The 22495-nt window shown below is 48.9% G+C and overlaps 2 protein-coding genes across 18 annotated transcripts in view; one reads left to right on the top strand and one right to left on the bottom strand.

Annotated features, from left to right (window-relative positions):
- Jarid2 (jumonji and AT-rich interaction domain containing 2) overlaps window positions 1–20936 on the top strand; it is a 180382-nt gene extending 159446 nt beyond the window's left edge. For all 10 annotated transcript variants that reach the window (XM_039096474.2, XM_017600709.3, XM_017600710.3 and 7 more), the window contains 12 exons: window positions 149–1181; window positions 4203–4705; window positions 6628–6720; window positions 9337–9455; window positions 9541–9611; window positions 10220–10334; window positions 12864–12969; window positions 13327–13509; window positions 13965–14095; window positions 14460–14643; window positions 16062–16169; window positions 19119–20936. In XM_039096474.2, coding sequence (XP_038952402.1) covers window positions 149–1181; window positions 4203–4705; window positions 6628–6720; window positions 9337–9455; window positions 9541–9611; window positions 10220–10334; window positions 12864–12969; window positions 13327–13509; window positions 13965–14095; window positions 14460–14643; window positions 16062–16169; window positions 19119–19271 — 2799 coding nt within the window. In that variant the 3' untranslated portion in view covers window positions 19272–20936. The remainder of the gene's footprint in view (window positions 1–148; window positions 1182–4202; window positions 4706–6627; window positions 6721–9336; window positions 9456–9540; window positions 9612–10219; window positions 10335–12863; window positions 12970–13326; window positions 13510–13964; window positions 14096–14459; window positions 14644–16061; window positions 16170–19118) is intronic.
- A 446-nt stretch (window positions 20937–21382) lies between these two features.
- Dtnbp1 (dystrobrevin binding protein 1) overlaps window positions 21383–22495 on the bottom strand; it is a 91458-nt gene continuing 90345 nt past the window's right edge. For all 8 annotated transcript variants that reach the window (XM_063276720.1, NM_001037664.1, XM_039096045.2 and 5 more), the window contains one exon: window positions 21383–21756. In XM_063276720.1, coding sequence (XP_063132790.1) covers window positions 21509–21756 — 248 coding nt within the window. In that variant the 3' untranslated portion in view covers window positions 21383–21508. The remainder of the gene's footprint in view (window positions 21757–22495) is intronic.

Below are 22495 nucleotides of genomic sequence, written 5' to 3'. Positions count from 1 at the left end.
AGACTAATGGGTTTTCTGCTTTGTCTAGTTGATATCCTCACAGCTCTTCTGAGCCAGGTCTCTCACCAACAACTGTAGTGGTTCCCCCCCACCCCCACCCCCCCCTTGGGTACTAATTCTCTCTCCCCTGCTTCTGCTGCCTCCATAGGTGTCTAAGGTAAATGGAGTCACTCGAATGTCATCTCTGGGTGCAGGTACAAACAGTGCCAAAAAGATCCGAGAAGTCAGACCGTCACCATCCAAAACTGTGAAGTACACTGCCACAGTGACCAAGGGGACTGTCACATACACCAAAGCCAAGAGAGAACTGGTCAAGGAAACCAAACCCAGCCACCACAAACCCAGTTCAGCCGTCAACCACACAATCTCAGGGAAAAGTGAAAGTAGCAATGCAAAAACCCGCAAACAGGTGCTATCCCTCGGGGGGGCGTCCACGTCCACCGCGCCGGCTGCCAGCGGCCTCAAGGCCAGCAGCAGGTTGAACCCAAAGTCATGCACTAAGGAGGTGGGGGGGCGGCAGCTGAGGGAGGGGCTGCGGAATTCCAAAAGGAGACTGGAAGAGGCACAGCAGGTGGATAAGCAGCAGTCACCCCCCAAGAAGATGAAGGGGACAGCAGGCATTGCTGAAGCCCCTGGCAGAAAGGCCTCGGCGGCTTCAGGAGAGAAGTCTCTGCTGAACGGACACGTGAAGAAGGAAGTGCCCGAGCGGAGTTTGGAAAGGAATCGGCCAAAACGGGCCGCAGCTGGCAAGAATATGCTGGGCAAACAAGCACATGGCAAGTCAGAGGGCACCCCCTGTGAAAATCGTTCTACCTCGCAACCCGAGTCCTCGCACAAGCCGCACGACCCGCAGGGCAAGCCAGAGAAGGGGAGCGGCAAGTCTGGGTGGGCAGCGATGGACGAGATCCCTGTCCTCAGGCCCTCCGCCAAGGAGTTCCACGACCCGCTCATCTACATCGAGTCAGTCCGTGCTCAGGTGGAGAAGTACGGGATGTGTCGCGTGATCCCCCCTCCAGACTGGCGGCCAGAGTGCAAGCTCAACGACGAGATGCGCTTTGTCACGCAGATCCAGCACATCCACAAGCTGGGCCGGCGCTGGGGCCCCAATGTACAGCGGCTTGCCTGTATAAAGAAGCACCTCAGATCTCAGGGCATCACCATGGATGAACTCCCCCTCATAGGTAAGGTCTGCTATTGAGTGGCTGCGGTTTTAGCTTTGCTATGATCTCTGTCAGTGAGTGGACTTCTCAATTCAGTTCCCTGCTCTAGTGGACCCCCTCTCTCCCTGGTCCTAGATGTTTGTGGTAATAAATTTGGAGCTGAAGCATCTGTCTAGACCATGGGGGTTTGCTCTTGGTGCTAGAGCCCCTGGGCCCCTGTGCACTGTTGTTCTATTGCTCTAGGGTTACTGTGATGGATCAGTGTCCAGGGAAGGGCTGAGGAGTTCATGCGGCTACAACAAAGAAGGGCCATGGCCTCAAAACCACAGATGAAGTGTTGTCTAGTTCTGCCTGGTGGCAGGATTGGTTTCTGCTAAACAATGTCTCTGTGGCTTGCAGTAGGCCACCTGCACCTTTGGTCCTCACAGAGCCGTTCCTCTGTAGCTCTGTCTAGATAGCTCCTTCCTTATGAGGCCATCGGGCCAGGCTGTGGTAAGGCCTGCTTGGGTGGCCACTTTACAGACCTCTTCTTCATAATACCATTACATCCTGGGTGTGAAGGCATTGTCAATGTTAGCGTAGGTGAATTTACATTTCACATTACAAGGCTTATACCTTTTGGCCTGTTCTTTGTTGTTGTCTTTGGTATCCCTCCATTTCTCTGTGTTGGTTTTTTTGTTTTTTTGTTTGTTTTTGTTTTTTGTTTTGTTTCCCCCAGTTTCTTTGGTGAGCAAAAATGACCTTCTGGACATAAAGAGACAATATTCCATTTCTTTCGAGGGCTGCTTGAGCTCACCCGAAGGATGTAGTTGTGGGTGCATTCCTGGCATAGCTCAGTGCCTTTCCCGCCTGGGTATGGAGTAGGCATGGCTCTTTCTGCCTATTGCTATTATCAGCCACTGTTACTCTTCCTTCTCTACTGTCTGAGCATTCCAGGACAGACTTTTCTAGTGAAGACCAAGTGGCTTTTGCAGAGAGGCTGGTCCTTCAAGGTGGCCAGCAGCTACCCTCCCTGTAGGCTTCAGCTCTGATGAAGCGGTACCATGCCGTGGTTGGGATGTGTGAAGTAGTCAGCCCAGGGACCTGAGTGAATATTAGCAGGCAGAGACTTTACAACTCCTCTCCCTGGGAGGCTGCCATTGAGCATGCCTGATGGGGGTCTCTTGAGTCCTTTTTGCTTTGGCATTCTGCCAGTGTTGGCACGGGAGGAACGGGCTTTGGATAGAAGCCCATAGGCATGACGAGGAATCTATACCCCCTTAGCACCACTGCCAGCCCTCTGGTAACCCAGAGGCAAGTGAGTGAGTCCTGCCTTAGTGAGTTCTGTGGCTTGGTAGGTGCCACTCTTAACTCCTTCCACTGCATGCTGCTTTTGTGTTGGAACAGGTGAGGTGGCAGGTAAAATTGCCATGGTAACCCAGAGACTCGTTGCGTAATTTTTTGTTTATCCCTATAACCTTCCTTGCTTAACTCTTACCATAAGCCATGAGTCACGTCATCATCATTTATGTTAGTGTCCTTTGCCATTACCTCCCCATAGGATAAATAAAGGTAATATGAGCTATGCAGGGACACTGACTTGGCCCATGACTCATTCAGGCGTCAGACCTAGGGCTTCCACTGGGTAGGATCAGGTAACTTTTATGTGCCCTTTTATGACTCTGACTCCTCTGTCACTGGTAACTTTACAGCCATGGAATGAGGGCGGATTTTTTTTTTTTTTTCTAATAAGAGTTCTAAGGAACTTTGCAAGCACGCCATGCCATTTAGGACTGCATGCATAATTAATACTTTGATTTTGGAAGCACTAAGAAAGAAACACTAAGTCCTCATAGCTTGTGTGTGCTGGGCCATGTTGGCATGTCTGGAACACTTTATTTCATTGAGGAAGTCTTCAAAGTTAACAATACAGAAATCTACCTTTATTTGCCACTTCTGACTGCACGTGCTAGGTCTGAGGGCAGTGTGCCTGGTTACCTCCCTTCTCCTCCTCCTCCCCTCCTCCCATCCCTACCTTTGCTCCCCACCAAATCAGTTGTGGCATTCGCTAGAGCAGTAATGCTATCTAGGCTGCTGTCCCTGTCTTCCTGACAGGACAGTCCTGGGACTCAATCTGTAGCCAGCTGGACAGGACAGGTGGTGGGTCATACAGTGCCCAGCCTGCTCCTGTACTTTGTCATCTGCTGCCATATTTCTTTTAATTTTGATGTCAATTCAGCACTACTTTTGAAGAGTGAAGAATTTCTCGTTTTGTTGTTGTTGATTTTTGGTTTTCCTGTGCTGTTGGTAGTATTCCTCTTTCACGGATGTGGCTTCAACAGTTTTCATCCAAGTCTGATAAAGAGATGTGGTCTCTGTATTTAAATACATCTGAGATAGATTTGTTTCTTTGTTGGTTTTATTGTTGGTTTGTTTGTCTGCACAGGTTAGGCAAGTGTTGGACCACTGACCCATACAGCCCAGCCCGTGTTTGAGTTTTGATAAACATTTAAACTCATCTTTTCTGAGATAAGTACCATCTGTCTCAGAAATTTTGTGCCTTGGAGCAAGTGTGGTTTTTGTCTTGGATGAGACAGAAAAGCCCTTACGAGTGACAGAGCTAAGCTACTGGGCAGAGGCATGGCTGTGATCACATGTGTAGCGGCCCTCCACAGTGGATGATGCAGTGAGCTATGGAGGAGCCCAGGCCACGCCTCCAAGCACCTAGTCACCTGGACCCTCCCTGTATAGTGCCCTAGCCTATGGTGAGCCTATAATTTTGGTACCATTTCAGTGATCCTCTCCTGTGCATGGCTACCTCTTCCCTTCCTTCTCATCAGTTTCTCTGATACTCTTTCTGGCCACCTTCCTAAGATGATGGCGCCTCAGTTTGTTTTGTCTCCTAGTACTTAGCCATGACACCAGTGAATGGTCAGAAATGTTTGCAGATGCAAGCCAGCTGCTTGCCGCTTCAGAGCAGCAGTTTTGTGGTCGGCTTTCAGGACTAGTAGGACAGAGGAAAACCCAATTGTCTTTTTATCCTTCTTCCCCATCACTGCCCAGGAGGCTGTGAGCTCGACCTGGCCTGCTTTTTCCGGCTGATTAATGAGATGGGCGGCATGCAGCAAGTGACTGACCTCAAAAAATGGAACAAACTAGCAGACATGCTGCGCATCCCCAAAACTGCCCAGGACCGGCTGGCCAAGCTGCAGGAGGCCTACTGCCAGTACCTGCTTTCCTATGACTCCTTGTCCCCCGAGGAGCACCGACGACTGGAGAAGGAGGTGCTGATGGAGAAGGAGATCCTAGAAAAGCGCAAAGGGCCATTAGAGGGGCACACAGAGAACGACCACCACAAGTTCCACTCCCTGCCCCGCTTTGAGCCCAAGAATGGGCTCATCCATGGTGTTACACCCAGGAATGGCTTCCGTAGCAAGCTCAAGGAGGTGGGCCGGGCACCACTCAAGACAGGCCGGCGGCGACTGTTCGCTCAGGAAAAAGAAGTGGTCAAAGAGGAAGAAGAAGACAAAGGTGTCCTCGATGACTTCTACAAGTGCATCTACAAGGTAAGTGGCTGTGCATGTTGGGTGCAAAGGAGTTGTGCGCCCTGCCCTGGTGAGGCCAAAGGAGGTTGGTTGACTTGTTCTGCTGGAGTGAACACTAGGACACCATCTTAGTTCTGTTTTACGCTGCTGTGATTGAATATCAGAGGAGACATTAATGGATAGAAAGATTTTTTTGTTGTTGTTGGTTCTAGTGGTTGGGCTATTTTTCTTTAAGGTGCCAGCATTGTGTGAGTGTTTCAACCTGGTAGAAACACACAGACCTTTCATGTTCCTGTGGCTGGTACTATCACAGTGGTGATTTTACTGAGTACTTTAGAGGGCCATGCACAACCGTCATAGGCAGCTGGTCCTGCCTAGGGAGGCTGAATGGTTATCAAGAGCTCAGGTTTGAGGATATGGGTGAGTGGTGTCCTCCTTGGGCCTTTCTGTGCATTGCTTGTACTTGTGTTGTCTGCGTCTTCCCAGGAACGTGGTGGTTGTGCTTTATCCTATTCCTCTGGTTTTGACCTTGCCTCTGTGAGCACTGCTTCTCCCAGAGCTGCCCGCATTGGGGATGTGAGCTCTGAGAATGATGATCTCTCTTATTTCGTGTTCCAAAAGGCCTGCTGCTGACTTCCAATTTCAGTGCTGTTAGGTCTTAATGTTGAGAGCTGGCTCTAGTAAATGTAGAGTACAAATCTCCCCACTAACAGCAGCCCTGAGAGGAGGAAGTGGAAATGCGTATGATCCAGTGCGAATGCCCTGAGCTACCCTGCTCCTGGCAGAAGAGCAGACTTGGGCTTCCTTCCAGGGACAGTTTGTAGAAGCTAAGTGTGAACTATCCTAAGTGAAGCCTCGGACAGACTTGCCCCGTGGTCCCTGTGTGTACTCCCTGGAGGGAAGTATTCTAGATCTGGTGTGGTCTTCTGTTGCATGGAGGCCTGCTCAGTAGTTAGATAGGTTTCTGCTGCGTGCCTTAGGGCAGCCATCACTTTTCCTAGTTAGTGTCTGCTAGGCTCCTATGGCCCTCTCATTTCATGCTCAGTCCCTCTGCAGTGATTGTCACCATAGACTATAGACCCTCATACAGGACTCTGCCCGCCCCTGTCCTAATGCATACCCTTTGAGGACTGTTCTGACACGCAGACCTCAGCTGCTGTGCTGGCTTCCAGCTTAGAGCTTACTTCTGGGGTGTGTAGGCATTACCTTTCTGTACACACGTAAGTACTCACACTTTCTACTGGTTTGTCTATTATTAGACGTGGAAAGGGCTTGGTCTTCATCTGGTTTCTTTTTTGTGGTTTGTTGAGACAGGCTTTCTCTGTGTAGCCCTTGCTGTCTTAGAACTTGCTCTGTAGACCAGACTGGCTTTGAACTCAGAGATCTGCCTGCTTCTGCCTCAGCTGGGATTAAAGGCTTGTGGTTACCACTGTACCCAGGTACCAGGGTGATTCCACCACCTCCTGAAATGATGTGTTTTTCTCCATGTCTGCTGGTAGTTATTTAAAGCAGATACTATGATAGTGTATTAAACCCAAGGAAATATTTCTAGTTGTTTTTATAAACTTGCTTTGTTAAAGATATTTTTAGATTTAGTTAGAAAAGGCTGATGCCATTGGCCAAGATGCCAAGCTCGTCTGTGCCCTGGGGCAGGCACTGAGGGTGGCTGGTATGGGTGGGTGGAGGAGCATGTCTATCACTCCTGCAGGAGTCACTTGTCAACCTCTTCCACAGCCTTGCCTTGTTGGAGAGCAAACCCAATTCCCATCTTCATGCTCACTTCTTGGTGGTGCTCTCCAAAGCAAAGTGTACTGGTGTCATAAACTTAGGTGAATGTTGTTATCTACTGAGCACACAGTGTGTCTTTGTTATCAAGGGGACACAAATTTATGTCCTGACATAAACTAGGTCTTAAGTCATACTCTTCTGCGGTTTTATTTCAGGGAAGATCTGTTTCTCTAACAACTTTTTATCGAACAGCAAGAAACATCATGAACATGTGCTTCAGCAAGGAGCCCGCACCAGCAGAGATCGAGGTAAGTCGGGCAACTCCCTACAACCCACTGTGGCACTAGGCAGGGCCCTGAGGCTTGGTGCAGCCTGGAAGGACACAGGGGCAGAGGTTGTCCTGTGTGTCTGTGCTGGGGCAGCCAGGCATTTTCTCATGGAATTCCCTAGTTTGCTGGAAGGGTCTGAGGGGCATGTGTGTGTTCCCATTAATGGCCCAGCTGGCAGTTTTCACCCTCAGTGAACTGCCTCTCTGCCATCCTCTCTGTGTGTTCTGAAGGAGAATGTTTGGAATCCCCTGAAGTCACGGTGTGCTTTTCTCCTCCCCTGTTCCTCATGTAATGGGATTGGCAGGCGGCCATTTTTGTAGCACTGCCAGCTCTCTTCTTGGAGTAAGTGGTGTGTTGGAAAGACAGTGCTCTCTTGTGTGCCCAGACCAATTAGCAACTGTCCGTGTGAGGTGCTGCACAATGGAGCTGGTCCTCTGTGTGTGTATTCCCTAGCCTGGACCCTGTAGCTGCTGATGTAGGAATCTAGCAGTGGTCGGTTTGTGAAGGGAGAGAAGCCAGCACAGTGGGAGCTAGGAAGAGGAGAGCCTTGGGGAGGTGTAGTTTCTCCTGATGTGTGACAGGTTCCCAGCCAGCTTTTTAATTGGCTCTGGTTTTAGGACTTTGGATAATTCCGTTGCTGATCTTACTCTTACCATTACCTCCATAAACAGTCTACCTAGCTCTTCACATCGACTACCAACCCCAGGTTTAGCTCTGTCTGGATTGACGTTACATTAGACAGGTCTGACACCCATGTGGCCATCACAGTTGCTTCTTGAGGCCTCATGACACTATGCCAGCTTGAGAGGGCTCAGCCTTTGAAGCTAGAAAGAGCCTTTGTTGTTCCTCCTGTGTTCTTGCCTCCCCAGAATGAGCTCATGATCAGTATTGTCTATAGCTCATTTTACAGGCTTCTATTCATAATTTTTCCCCTCAAACTAGATTTTGCTGTAACCATAACCTGAATATTTACGAGCAATAGTGAGGTTTGCTGACATTCACATTTCAGTTGTGCCCGCTGCTGTGGAACAAGTCCTTGTGTCTCCTGTAGACATTAGTGCCTGCAGGTTTTAGCTCTCTGAACAGGGAGTTCTTTCTGGGTAAAGGGTCCACTGAGGAATGGCACAGCAGCATTCCTTTATGGTTTGTGGCCATTTGGTCCTCCAGAAGGGCCTCTCATGTGGCCTGGGGATTGGGTTGCAGGTGATTCTGGATACTCATTGGCTGAGCTTCCTGCTCAGGTTTGGCAGGAGAATGGATTGAAGGTGCAGTGATGGGGTGGGGTGGGGGCTATTCTGAAGGGAAAGGAGGGGAGGGCATTGCTTCACTCTTGATTCAGTGCCTTCTCAAAGTGCCCTGTCCTAGTAGAATCAGCTCAGATTGTAGCCTTCTCAGTCTCTGGTCCTCTCCTCTCCTCTCCCCTCTCCTCTCTGTCTCACTCACTCTGTCACTCACTCTGTGTGTGTGTGTGTGTGTGTGTGTGTAGTACATTTTGAGGTCAGAGGTCAATTTTGGAGTAAGTTCGTTCCTTCTACCTTATGTGTTTTCCAAGGATTAAAGTGAGCTCAGCAGGCTCATTGGCCCCCACACCATATTTCCAGTTAGTTCCCAGAGGATGCTGACTTGGAATAGAGTGCTGATTGGTTTGGAGAGGTTTGCAAGGAGCAAATGTGCTGCTGTGTGCGCTGTGTGTGCTGTTTGCATGTAGTCAACAAGTGGGAGAATGAAAGTCTCCTTACTCTCTGCTGTTCATTTGATTCCTAACATGACATTTTTTATTTACCATTTTAACGGTTAATGTTTGTGCATGCTTGTGTGGGGGCTATGCTTGCCCACAGCACATGTGAGTCAAAGAGGACAGCCTTGGGTTTTACCTTCTTGTTTGTTTTAGGCAAGGTCTTGCTGCCTGTGTAAGGTTAGGTGACTTCTGAGCATCTGGGGACTCTCCCATGCCGTCTTGCTGTATCGCCCTAGACGTGCTGGGATCACACACATCCAATTTAGTTAGGTTTTGGAAATCCAAATTCAGATCTAAACCCTTTTGTAACAATGTTTAGGTGTCCATTTCTGTGAGATCAAGTCTGCTCACATTACTGTATAATCCCAATCTCAATTCAGTTCTCTGTGCCGCTTTGAGACTTGTGAACTCCGCCTCTTTCTGCATGGCAGTCTCTGGCCTGCCTTCCGACTCAGGCATCTCCTGTCCACATTGTCTTTGGTGACTGCTTCTGCCTAGTGTAGTGTAGTGCTCTAGCCACAGGGTGTCAGGATTTCTGTCCTTTAAAGGCTGGGGTGCATAAACCACATTGTTACTCTACCCACCCTCACAGCATATGTGGGTAGTTTCCCTTACCGTGTTTGACAGAGCGGTCATCCCAGGCATCACAGTGTACCCAGAGACCCTACATATAGCCCTGTGCTGAGTTGAGGATGTGTCTTCAGAGATGACAAACAGTTGTACTGTTGCCTGAGGTTCTAAGGGATTTGCTCATGGGAGTTTCTTGATAGACACCTTGTACTGGGTATAGTGTTTCAACTGTGTCTCAGGGTTCAAGTAATACACAGACACTGACTGGTTTTTCCTCTTCTCAACAGCAAGAGTACTGGAGGTTAGTGGAAGAGAAGGACTGTCATGTGGCCGTTCACTGTGGAAAGGTGGACACTAATACCCATGGCAGCGGGTTCCCGGTGGGGAAATCAGAACCCTTTTCAAGGTAATTGTCCATTCTCTTGGCCACGTTTGGGACTAGATGATACTCTTCTCACCAGCTCTGACGGCCCCCATCTTTCCCTCCGCAGGCATGGATGGAACCTCACTGTTCTCCCCAATAACACAGGGTCCATCCTGCGTCACCTTGGTGCTGTGCCTGGTAAGCATGACCTTATTAAACCTCACACTTGTCTTCCAGCTTTCATGAGGACAAAGCCGGGCTGGCCCACTACAGAGAGGCCTGGGGCCTTGGGCACCGAGTACAAGCATTGACCTTTTGACTTTTGGAGGATGCCCACGTGGCTGAGGAGTCTCGTTCAGTGTATGGACACAGCTTTCCAGTCTGAATTCTGACTCCTAAAGGCTGGTTTTGCTAGCAGCCACCATAGGTGTTCTGAGAAGTGAAAGCTGCTTCTGATTTAGGCAAAGCCACCCCATGGGGGTTCTGCTTGTTATGAATTCATTGGGCCTGGAAAGGGAAGCCTGAGAGACACACCCCCCCCTCCCCTGTCTAGGAACCATAGATCCCACCTTGCTCACTGTGGGCAGCAGCCCTTAAGCCAGGCCTCTCTTCCCCTGGAACTTTGCACACTCATTCTCCACTTAAGTGTCCACAAATACTCAGCCCGAATATAAGACCATCTGTTGCAAGTGGGGAAGAGCAGGCAGCTTTCTCTTACTGCGTTATATCTGGGAGAGGCAGAATCCCTCATAATTGCTGTCACTCTGAAGGACTGTTGCTCTAAATGACCTCTCTTTATGTTGTAGGAGTGACTATTCCCTGGCTAAATATTGGCATGGTCTTTTCTACCTCATGCTGGTCTCGAGACCAAAATCACCTTCCATATATCGACTACTTACACACTGGTGCTGACTGCATTTGGTGAGTACGCCCAGCAGCAGGTACAGCAGCCTCAGGGAGCTGTGAGGGGCAATGCTCCTGTAGGGAGAAGAGATGTGTTTTATCCCTAGCCAGTGACTGGGCTTTCACTAGTGCTTCTCATGTTAGAGGCTGCTGTCTGGTGAATTGCCTGCTTACTCTGCATTCTCACCCCTCCCCCCACCCATTATATTTTATGGAGTTCTTACAGTGATTTCATAACAGCACTCATAAACAGCGCCATGGGGGAGACTGGTCTGGGTGGCTTTACCTGAGTGGGCCTTTGTTTGCAAGACCTCCAGAGCTAGTGTACCCATGTGATGCTGGTCAGAAACTGTCCTCATGAGGTGTGTGACACAGTATCTTCTCTTTGTTGGACCTCTACTCATGGCTGAGCTCTCTGGTTTCTGTGTTGACAGCTGCAGATGGGGGTTGACTGCATATCATAGGATGTCCTATCATCTCATAGTCTCGCAGCCTGCCGATCTCATGGTCCTCTACCTTAACTCTGCTTATTGGCCCAGAGGGATGATGAAATATTCTTTCTTAAATAGAATCTTCAAATGACATTTCCCCAGGAGCCCATGTGGCAGCAGCCTGCTACTGTGGTGTAGTCTGCTCATGACCTGATGGAGTGCTGTGTGCTGAGTGTGAGCTCAGGAGATACAGTGGGAGGGACCTGCTGGGCTGAGGCTGTGGTGTAGGCTGCCATGTGGAACCAGATCACAGTGGTCGTGAGGCAAAGGCAGATGGCAGCTGTGGAATGTGCCACACATGTTCTTGTGACATGGTCAAGTTCCTGCCTCGTGCAGATGCTCTGGTGGTTGGCACTGACCTGTGGCCAGGCATGTGAAGATGTGAGCGTTATAAGCAGGGTTTCCATTGCTGTGAGGATTCCCCTACAGTTCCAAAAGCAAGCCGAGGAGGAAAGAAAGGAGTTATTTTATTTGTCTGATGCTTCTATATCACTGTCCGTCAGCAAAGGAAGTCAGGACAGGACCTCAAACGAAAACTGGAACCCAGAGGCTGGAGCTGATGTAGAGGCTGTGGAGAGGTATTGCTTACTGGCTTGGTCATTCTTCTTTCTTCTTATAGGGGTAGCCTGACCTACAATGGGTTGGGCCCTCCCCCATTAATCAGTAATTATTAAAATTTCTTGTAGACTTGCCTACAGCTGGATCTTATAGGGGCATTTTCTTGAGGTTCCCTTTTCTCCGATGACTTAGCTTGTGTCAGAATGACATAAAATTGTCCAGTGAGTGTGAATGCAGGTTTGTTTTTGTAGCTTGAATGTGTCGTTGGAGGAGTTGAAACTTGAGAGTGTGTGGATGAGTCCTATCCCTGGGGTCATAATGACATAAAAGAAAGCAGAGCCAGAGATATGATTGGTTTTTACTTGCTATTTCAGTCACGAGTCAGTAGTGGTACATATTGGCTTTGATATAAATATTTGGGTAAAATGTGCCTGGTACCTTCTGAAACCAAGATTTGCCACAGAGATAAATTGCATGATACATGGCTGAATATTGGAGCTGTTGTTTGCCAAGCTTATATAAGGTGCTGTGTAGGTATGGAACTGAGTAAGGGGGCCTGGCAGCTTTGTCTTTGTTCCCGTGATCACAGTATTGATAAGGGGCTCTGGCTTCAGCAGCCTCAGGTCCTTTTAAGACCCCAGTGTATGTGACAACCATTTGCCCATTTAGACTGCTGGCCCTGCCCGGTGCCTGGCTCTCTGTCAGTCACAAGTAGGCTGTCCTTCACCAGACTGTTGCTCTAACCATGTAAAGTAACCCAGATAGTCATGTGCTGTAGTTGATACTTTTTTGGTGGCAGGCTACCTGAGGTATCGAGAGAATGTCATGAGTGAGTGAGGTCTATCTAGATTGTCCCCTTGACTAAATCACCACATTTCCAGCTTTTTCTCCCACTCTAGCCTCCTTCCTGTCTTCATAAGGTGCTGTCTGTCTGTCTGTCTGTCACAGACCCACAGCTCTCCCATGTAGGCTTCTACCCTCTGTCTCTTGAGTGTCGTTCTAACAGAGGCTGGGTTCTGACATCAGTAGAGACAGCAAAAGTCCCCAAGTCTTTGAGGACATCCCCACTTTTCTAACAGTTGCGGCTTTGGCTGGTTATGTGGTTGGTGTGTCCCCCTGACCAGTAAGTAGGTTCGTAGTAGTAGGACCTCTAGGTACTATGTTTTCCCATCATGAACAGCATCAAATCTTGTTCCTATACTTGAGAACTAGGCCATTCTTGGCAGCATCAGAACTCACCCAGGATGAGGGAGCGTGCAGTTGTGTCTGTTTCTGATTTATAGAGGACTTCACTATCTGGTTTTGGTTTGGACTTTTGGCTCACTCTGTGGGGCAGATGGAAAGTGAGTAGTGTGTAGAAGGCTGTGCCTGTGGCTTGGCTGTGTGCTGGGCAGAAGCAGCCAACAGCAGCAGGGCAGGGCACTGGGCCAGCCAGCTCTCCAGCCCAGCTGCTCCACAGAGGACTCACCAAGGGGCTCTCGTGTTTCCAACACCCCAGGTATTGCATTCCTGCTGAGGAGGAGAACAAGCTGGAAGATGTGGTCCACACCCTGTTGCAGGGCAATGGTACCCCAGGGCTGCAGATGCTGGAGAGCAATGTAATGGTAGGTCTGTTACTTGCCTACTCAATGGTTTAGGGACTGAAAGGGATTCTGTTGTCAGCTCCTGACAATGCTGGATTGGGCCTGGATGTGCTCCAAAAGGCTTTATTTACGGGCCTAAGGAGGAAGCTGTGTGCTCACCATGGCCTCTGCCTTGCTAGAGAATTGATGTCAGCATTAGGCTATCATGATTGTCTTGATATTTTCTGAAGGATTATAATAATCTGGTTGGTTAAGCAGTCCCCCCATCAACTGAACTTTCACATAACCTTGGCTGGTGTCCTGTGCCATACAGCAGAGGGGCTGCCTCGCAGGGCCATAGTGGGCATGCATCCATCTCAGTTGGCACTGTCTCCCCAGATCTCCCCAGAGGTGCTGTGCAAGGAGGGGATCAAGGTCCACAGGACTGTACAGCAGAGCGGGCAGTTCGTTGTCTGCTTTCCTGGATCCTTTGTGTCTAAAGTGTGCTGTGGTTACAACGTCTCTGAGACTGTGCACTTTGCTACTACCCAGTGGACGAGCATGGGCTTCGAGACTGCCAAGGTAGGCAGAGTGAGCAGGCATCCCGTGGGCACTGATTGATGTACAAACTGACACACAACCACAGCCTCTGAGGTTGTCAGGGGTGGGGTTGCAGATCCTTGGAGCCTGGAACTTGAGAGGAAGAAAAGTTTTTTGAGGTTTATATTAAAATGAAGCTTTTGACTTCCAATACTGGCCATCCCGTAGTTGTGGGAACCACTCAGAAATGTAGAAGATAATCTCTGGATCTGAGTATATTGAACTTCTCTGCTCCTTCTGAGTTGTGGTTCTGCCTCATGCTGGCAGAGAGGTGCCAGCACTTTTCTTAGAATCTTGGTACTATTCTCTAGGTAAGCAAAATGGTTGTACAACTAATCACATTAATGTAGGTCCAACGGCCACTTTAGGAATTCACACAATTCATCTGCCACTGCAGTCGTGGAAATAGATCCTTGTAAAGGGGGTTCTTCTTTCAGGAGATGAAGCGCCGCCATATAGCTAAGCCATTCTCCATGGAGAAGTTGCTCTACCAGATTGCACAAGCAGAAGCGAAAAAGGAAAATGGCCCCACCCTCAGTACCATCTCAGCCCTTCTGGACGAGCTCAGGTAATGTAGACCCAGGTCTCAGGACCTCAGGTGAAGGAAACCACAGAACTAGCTGCCTGGTTGAACAAGCAGATGGCGGACGGGTCCTTGAAGTGCAGGCCTCTGAGGTCCATAAGGACTGGAGCTTTTCCCCTTTGGTCCTCTGCTGTCCTCCTGTATGATACTGGGAAGCTCTTGGTGAGCTGATGATGTTGAAGAGTGTGGTCCCAGCTGTCATTCCTGTGCTCAGTGCTGAACTTGCCCTCTCTAAGCTTTAGGGTTCACAGTATAGAGAAGGCTTCTCTCCCTGTGGCTGTTGTCCCTTTAGCATGGATCAGGTGTTTGTTCATCCTCCTCATTCATGGCGCCTGCCCCTTATGCACAGGGACACAGAGCTGCGGCAGCGCAGGCAGCTGTTTGAGGCCGGCCTTCATTCTTCCGCACGCTATGGCAGCCATGACGGCAGCAGCGCAGTGGCGGATGGGAAGAAAAAGCCTCGAAAGTGGCTGCAGCTGGAGACTTCAGAGAGGAGGTGCCAGATCTGCCAGCACTTGTGCTACCTGTCGATGGTGAGTGGATGTGCGTGGGAGCCCAGTGTGGCCAGCCCATCTTGGCCACAGCACCAGGCCTGCTTCAGGGCTTCAGGCAGATCCTGGCCTCCTCACAGTATGGTATATTGTGTTTTATTCCACCCAGTGGCCCACCCCATTGGTTGTAGCACCCACATTCCCTTTGGGAAACACCTCATTCGTTCCCAGCCAAACTCTCTGTGACTTTAAATTCTAAGGCTGGCAGTAAAGATTAACGCTGGTTTTATTAATGGGTAACAAATGTGAATTGCTCATAACCACTGAGTTTGTGGTTAGTCCTTGGAGCCTTTCAAACCTGTTGTTTTTAAATTTTTGTTTGCATGGAGGCTTCTAAGAAAAAGCCCCCAGATTTAAAGGCCCGCCAAATATTTGCATCCAAGTGTTGAGACCATTGTTCCTGTTTCTTTCATACAGGTGGTAGGACTTAAGGACTAATGAAAGATAAAGTACACAGGCCCTCCCCTTCGTGTTAGGCCCTCTAGGGTCAGTGGCTTTCCATGTTGTCTCAGGTAGCAGAGTACACTTTAATCGCCTTTTGGTGGCAGCAGCACAAGTGCCTTACTACCAGCCCCAGTGTACTGGATTCTTGAAAGATCCCCCCCCCCCCCCCCACACACACACACATACCCACACCCTCACACCATTCACACACTCCCTTATGTTTAATGTTCTTTCATCAGCTCTGTTGCTGGGCCACGCCTAACCCTCCGTGTTGCTAACGCCGCCTGAGTTATTACTAAACCTATACTCCATCTTTGCTACCCTAGACCCACTGAGGGGCAGGCGGGCCACTCTTCCCCAGTCTTACATGGTTGGTGTGCAGCTCTCGAGCCTGGATCCTTTTCCTACATGGCCATCTCCATCTCCTTGCCCAGGAATTCTCAAGTTCCTGCCCAGCTGGCAACTTTATTCCCCAGTCCGAACCAAGTTGGGGCAGGGACCCTCAACATCTTACATGTGGGATTCTTGTTCAACTTAGGGAGCCCAGATCACATAATGCAAGCTCTAGGCCAAATCCACCACTTCATGGCCCTCTGTTGTATTGGAGGGGCATGTCTTTTTCAAAGGGGTCATGGCATGTCTTCTGGAAGGGGGGACAGGGCTGCAGTACCCTGCAGGTCCTCTGGGGTGCTAATTATCAGGAGCCCCGCCAATGTATTTTGGTCAGAAACTCCCCAAGTCCTGACCTCTCGGCCAGTGCCAGTACATTCTGTCCCATCTCTGGAGGAGAGCTAAGGCAGAGGCGTTTCTCTCTCACCTCCTTCCCCTCCCACTGCCCTAGTTGAAGATCGTTGCAGGGTTTCTTATCAGGTTGTAATGTTGTGAGTCCCTGAGCCAGGTTTGGGCAGATGTGTGGGCAGACGGCCTTGAACTCAGCTTGAACACGTTCTCTGCAGGTGGTACAGGAGAATGAGAACGTCGTGTTCTGCCTGGAGTGTGCACTGCGCCATGTGGAAAAACAGAAGTCTTGCCGTGGGCTGAAGCTGATGTACCGCTACGATGAGGTGTGTTCTGAGACGACTTAGCTTAGTGCCTAGCCACTCTAAGTGGAGAACTGTAGCTTGAGTGAGTTCTCAGTGTGTCTGTCTTCACCCCCTCAGCACTCAATCTACACATTCTTTCTTGCCTTTCCAACCCTCTTTCCATGTTCTCACTGACTGCCAGATTTCAAGCTTACTCCATTCAGCAAGTTTATTTCTTACACAGGAAGTTCCTGATTCCAGAGGTTGCTCTCTAGAAGCTGCTCACTTACCTTGACATTGCATTGCAAAGCAAATTTTTGCTGTCAGGACTACAGCGCATTTTCTTCTGGCTCCAGAGCCCATTCCGTGTGGGTCAGAGAAAGCTGCCATGAAGGTCACTTTCTGGCACCACTCTGGTTGCTCAGTGGCTATACTGTCAGCCATGGAAATCTCCTGTGGTGGTTCTGCATGCTAGCTTTCCTTGCCAGACAGATTCTACAGCGTGCTCTCATGAGGCCTTGCTTCTCCTGACCTTGTATAGCTTCTCCTGGCTGCCAGATAGCCACTGGCGGTGCTGTCTATCTAATACAACAGGACTTAGTGGATAAAGTACTGGTTCCCAGGATCTGCCTTGTCCCAGTCACTAAGGAAATGGAGGACTGTGATTGGCAGTCTCATGAGATGCAGGAATGTGAATTTCAGCACCCCTTGGCCCTTGTCTGCATAGCCAGGAAGCATGCAGAAGGACCTGCTGCAGGACTTTGTTGGTTGTGGACTGTGTGTCAGTGGGGCAGGGAAGGGGGATCGGTTGAGCCCAGGACTTACAGGCTGTGATAGTTGATCCTGTTTTTGCATCTCTGAACAGCACTTAGCATCTCAGTTGGTCTTCTAGCATCTGGAGTTATGTAACATAAACACTTCCTTGCTCCCCGCACCCTGTCTGAAGTACTGAGATATTTATGCTGTCTTAAGCCTGCACTGCAGATAGATGCTTTTGGACTCCATAGTCCTTCTAACTCCTCTTGGGGTGGAGGAACATCTCAAACGCCATCCCTGGGCTCTCGCAGGCCAGAGTCCCTATGCTGGGCCGTGCTAACCCTGCTCTGTCTGACCAGTGCTGCACGCCTGGCTACCTGGTGCCCTTCAGGTTTCATCTTTGGACAGTGCCCACCATCGCTGTGTTTCCCAGCTCTGCAGCAGCACATCATCCATGTGGTCCCAAGCTCTGCCTTTTAGATTCTCAGGCAACAGAGTCTTCCATGCTTCCCCCACATCCCTCCTTGGCTGTGCTCCCTGAAACTTGACCACCTAGACAAAGGTGCCTTCAAGACCTTTACATACTCGTCCCATGCTTGCTGAGGCTGGTTTCCGAGGTTAGAAAGCAGAAGGAGGAGGTCTATTTGCATCCGTTTTGTTCAGTGGCAGTAAAGTAACTTAGTTCTGTGGTCCCTACTTGGTCACATGAACAGTAAATGACACAATGTGCTTAAAATTCTCAGCAATGAGTGGGAATTACTGTCTGGCTTCCTGTATGTACCACGGGCGTCTTCCAGCTAGCTAGGACACAGAGTTGGCAGCAGTGGGCCGGGCCAGGGAATGTACATCGGTGCACATGATCTGCACAAATAGCATGGAAACACTTGCGAAAATGCATCCTACAAACTGAGCAGTGGGTGGGCAGCCACCTGGTCTTGTAGGTCAACATTTCACTGTGACCAGAGTCCTGAAAGAACACTCTTGTGGTCTGATGGCTAGTCAGGAAAAGTCATCTAAGCATAAGATGCTACCCTCTGCCGGAGGCTTACTGTAGTAAAAGAGTCAGCACTAGTCCTCACTTGAGTTCAACTGGTTGGATCGAGAAATGTAATTTATAGGATCAATACAACTCTTAGTTCAAGCCCTGTGCAGCCCACTGACAGCTGCACTAAAGATTGCAGACCTGTTCCTCCCACACCCTCATACTCTTGCTTTTTGCCTCCTATGCACTGTGAAGCTCCAAGGAAGAGCAGGGCTTTCAGGATCCCAGGCCACTTGTTAGAACCTTAGACTGCCTGCCCAAAAGACAGCCAGGCAGTGTTTGTACTGCCTCTAAGGCTTTCACAAAGGAGGAGTGAGTTCTGAGGAGGTCACTTTTCCTGTCCTGCAGCTGCTTTGCAGAGGCAGAACGTTGAGACAGTTCTCAACTACGTTGACCTCAAGAGTCTTTGGTGCAGGCACCTCCACACCTCACTCATGGTGCCAGGTATCCAGGTTTCCTGCCTATGCTCTCTTGTTTCTGAGATGCCCTTCCATCGTCCCAAATGTTTTCTTCTGCTGCTTCAACCTCTGGAGAGCTCTGATTTCAAGTTTAGGCTCAGCTATGGATACATATGGATGCATGGTTCTCTTGGATGAGTAAACGGCTATATAGTTGTCTCTCTTTCCCTCTCTAACGCAGAGGTCACCTGATAATGTCACATACTGGAGAACTTTCACAGTGTCACGCTGTAATAATGCCTCATATTTGGATGCTGTTCTTAATTTCTAGATTTGTCTTGTCATGTTGGCCCTCAGAGATAACTGCAGCCTCAGTTTCTATATGAAGCAGTTTCAGGAGATGGTCTGCTTCCCAGTGTAGAGGCGGCTGTTTCTCCTTTGCAGGACAGGCATTTGAGGTCTTTGTGGAGAGTTATATACACGTGAATGCAAGGAATATACATGTGAATGCAAGTAAACCAGGGGCAGAGGTGTCAGATCTCCCAGAGATGGTGTTAGCACAGTGGTGGGCAATGCTGGGTGCTGGGAGCCCAAAGAGGAAGGCGGCATGTGACACGCAACACTTGTCAGCAGTCCCATCAGCCCCAGGAGTTTCTGTCCTGTTCACAAGTTTTCTGCATCTCTGAATCCTAAAGCCATTTAGAAGCCTGACAACACACTGGTAAGTCATAGGACTCGGTGCCTGGGAGTCCTCTGCTGCACTAACTCCATGCTGTCTGTCTGTCCTCCTGCCAGGAGCAGATCATCAGTTTGGTCAACCAGATATGTGGCAAAGTGTCTGGCAAACACGGTGGCATTGAGAACTGTCTCAACAAACCCACACCAAAAAGAGGTCCCCGCAAGAGAGCGACTGTGGATGTGCCGCCATCTCGGCTCCCGTCCTCATGAAGATGCTGAACCCACGGTCACTCACTTCTATATTTTTTGTAATTACTATATTCTAGTTTGGAGTACTTGCTGTAGGATACAAGCTGTCTTTGCACTAGCTCTAAAGAAGAATTTCTTCTGGTTTTAGAGAACTGATTTTGTTTTAGCATTAAACTGTTGAAGTTTTGTACGTAGACACCTAGGTCCTGCAGTCAGGTTGGAAGCTGCGTGCACTCACTGTCTAAACCCTTGAGGGCTGGATTGATTTGTGTCGCCCCACGGCTGAGAAAAGCCTTTTTTGTTTGTTTTTGTTTTGTTTTGGTAACTGTTAAAGAATAAAGGCTTTTTAACCCATTTTTGAAGAGGGTGAAGTTTGGAGAACAAGTTTTAAAACCATCAGTCAGATGAGATTTTTTCTAGTTTGGAAAAGGGATAGAGGACTCTCACACACACACACACACACACACACACACACACACACACGAAAACTTGAAATGGCTTTTTTTGGCTGTCTTTTCTTCTGACATTGCGAGGGGAGTTTGTAACTTTGAGCCCCGTTTGTTTGGCTGGGCGGCTATGGCAGCTGAAGCGAAATGTGAGGTTTGAGTGACGAGGTTCTCACACCAGCACATCACTATGCATCCGCTCGAGGAAGAGAGAGGACAAAGACTGCCTGCCTTGGAGGGTCACTGAGGGAGACCTGTGCCTGATTTCATTAGGAAATCCATTCTGTTATTTTTTTTTTTTTTGGTGCTGTTGGCTACTTTATCAAAAACAAAAAACCCTTCGATAGCATCCTTGAGGAAAGAGGAAAACAGCAGTTGACTGTAAGTGCTTCCCTGTCATCCACGTGCAATCTCCTGACATCCCACCTCCATCTCTGCTCGTGTCCCTCACACATCAGCATTAATCTCTGTTTCCCACACTTGGCCACTAAGTCTGCAGTTGTTTTGAATGTGAAGACACATCTGTGCTCATCCTGTCTGTTTTTTCTCTTCATGTTTTAACAAAAAAGAAAAAAAAAACAAAAAAAAAAATCCCATCCCTTTTGTACATACTCCTGTAAATTGTTTTAAATACTTGAGCCTTTTCTCGGTGGGGGGAGGGAAGGGGTGAGAAGATGAAGAAAAAGCCTTACATTTCAGTTTCTTCATCGCTGGATTGGATGCTTACAGGGTTTTTCTTGTAACATTTATAAGTGCTGCTTACATCACTCAACAACAACAAAACATGGTAATGGAGTAGCTGTTGCCCTTCTCCGGTTGTGTGTACAGTATGTGTGGAATAAAAAAGGGAAACTGTTTTCACAAGCTGTTCTTTGTTTCATAATTGGATCAGTCCGTGGCTGCCCATATTGCACTGAGCTTGCCAGTGGGGACTGCCAGGGACGTCCTCGGTCGGATCCACGTGGGTGGTGGTTGTTGCAGAAGACTGAACTGTTGGAATATTTAACGATCACCTAACAGTCGAGTGTTTCCCAATGTGGTTGTCCAGTTCCTATGGCCTTGCTGTGTACTTTTCCTCTTTGACAGTAAACTCTCGCCTATGGCTTACAGTTTGACATTTAATTTATTAGCGCTGCTCTGCACCCTCCCGCAGGGAGGTTCTGTGTGGTTGATTGCCCGTTCTTTGTTTACTTTTCAGGTTTGTACTACAAGGTTTAATAATAAAAACAAGTTTTTTGGACATTTCGTCTGTCTTGTGGACCGTGAGGGAAGGGAAAGGGCTTTGGTCAGTGGGGCCGGGGCTACAAGTCCTCTCTCTGTGCAGAGTCGAACTACAGGGTCTCCCGGGCTGTGGCTCATGCCCTGGGCACCTTGAGAGAACAAGCCAAGTTCTGCCTCAAGTTAATTTCTGCTGAGGTGCAGGTTTTAAGTTATTGGTAGCAGGTTTTCTCCTGGTGGTGATAGGTACAAAGCTATTATGCCTTTCAGATCCCAATTTGACCACTGGTGGTTATGCTAACCAGACTCCACTCCCCATTATGGTAAGACACGGAGCCCATGTAGCCTGGCCTAGTTCCTATTTCCTTCAAGCCCCTCCCTCTCCAGTGGACCTCCATACCTGTGTTCCTCTAGGAATTCTTGGTCATATCTGCTGTTAAAGCTCTCATACTCACCGGCTGCACAGTGTTTAGTCCATAGCTTTATTGTGACCACTTCTCTAACAGTTCTCACATCTCATTAGCAATTGTGTAAAACCAAAAAACCCAAGCACCTGGCTTTGTAGGAAGATTCTGCCTACAGCTGAGAAGTCACTTAAATGTCCTGAGTTGAGTCACACTGGTCACTGTCATCACTGACACCTGGGGTGGACTTTCTGTCAGTGTTTAATGTGACCAAGGCCGTGTCCACTTGTACCTCCTCTTCATCAGCCTGGATGAGGGGAGCATCAGCAGTGTCCAGGTCAGTGCAGGCAGAGGGTGAGGCAGGTGGCTGGGACGCTGATTCTGAGGGATTTGGAATCTGAAGATTCATTTCATTCTGACTGGGGTTGGATTCCATCTCTGTTGAAGAAAGTAGAAAAGGCCTCCCATTGAAGCCAACTGTCTGAGATCTGACCACAGCCTACTATCAGGACCACAGGTTAACAGGCTGGCTGACCACATATTTTATACTGTGACACAGTAAGACCAAGAACTCTTTAAAACCATGCAAGGTCGGGTTTTAAACACTGTGTTTAAAGGCTAAGGGGGTAAAAGTCTTGCAGCAACCCTTGATAACTTAGGGGATTCTTAGTTTCTTAATTCCTATTCACTGGTGCTAAGATGCAGTCAGAATTACTTGGCCCTTTAGCAGTTCTCCAGTTTTACAAGGATTTTCAAGGAATCAAGATTTTTACACATAGCCAGTCAGTAACTAAATCATTCCTGGCTCTGCATAGGACTGAGGAGGATGAGTTCAGAGGAATCGGACCCTCAGTACTGTGTGCCTGTAGCTGAGGCCTGAGGGGTGGTAAGAAACGAAAGGACTGCATTAGGAAAGCTGTTCAAGGTTAGTCCTGGACTAAGGAAGCAACTGCTCAGTGAACATGAAATCACAACGTCAGAAGTGGAGTTCCACCACACAGTAGAGCTACCATCGCCCCAGTCCAGTGGCATTGCTGGGACCTGAGACTGCCTCACTGGAGGTAATGGGATTGGGTACACAAGTTAGGACAGCCTACATTCATGTGCCTTACTACATATGGGAAAAGGCATTCGTGAAGAGGCTGGGCTCGAGATGTGACCCTAGTGTGGTCATTAC

Source organism: Rattus norvegicus, chromosome 17, assembly GCF_036323735.1.
Source record: "Rattus norvegicus strain BN/NHsdMcwi chromosome 17, GRCr8, whole genome shotgun sequence".
Lineage (NCBI taxonomy): Eukaryota > Metazoa > Chordata > Mammalia > Rodentia > Muridae > Rattus > Rattus norvegicus.
This window is presented reverse-complemented; position numbering and strand designations above follow the sequence as displayed.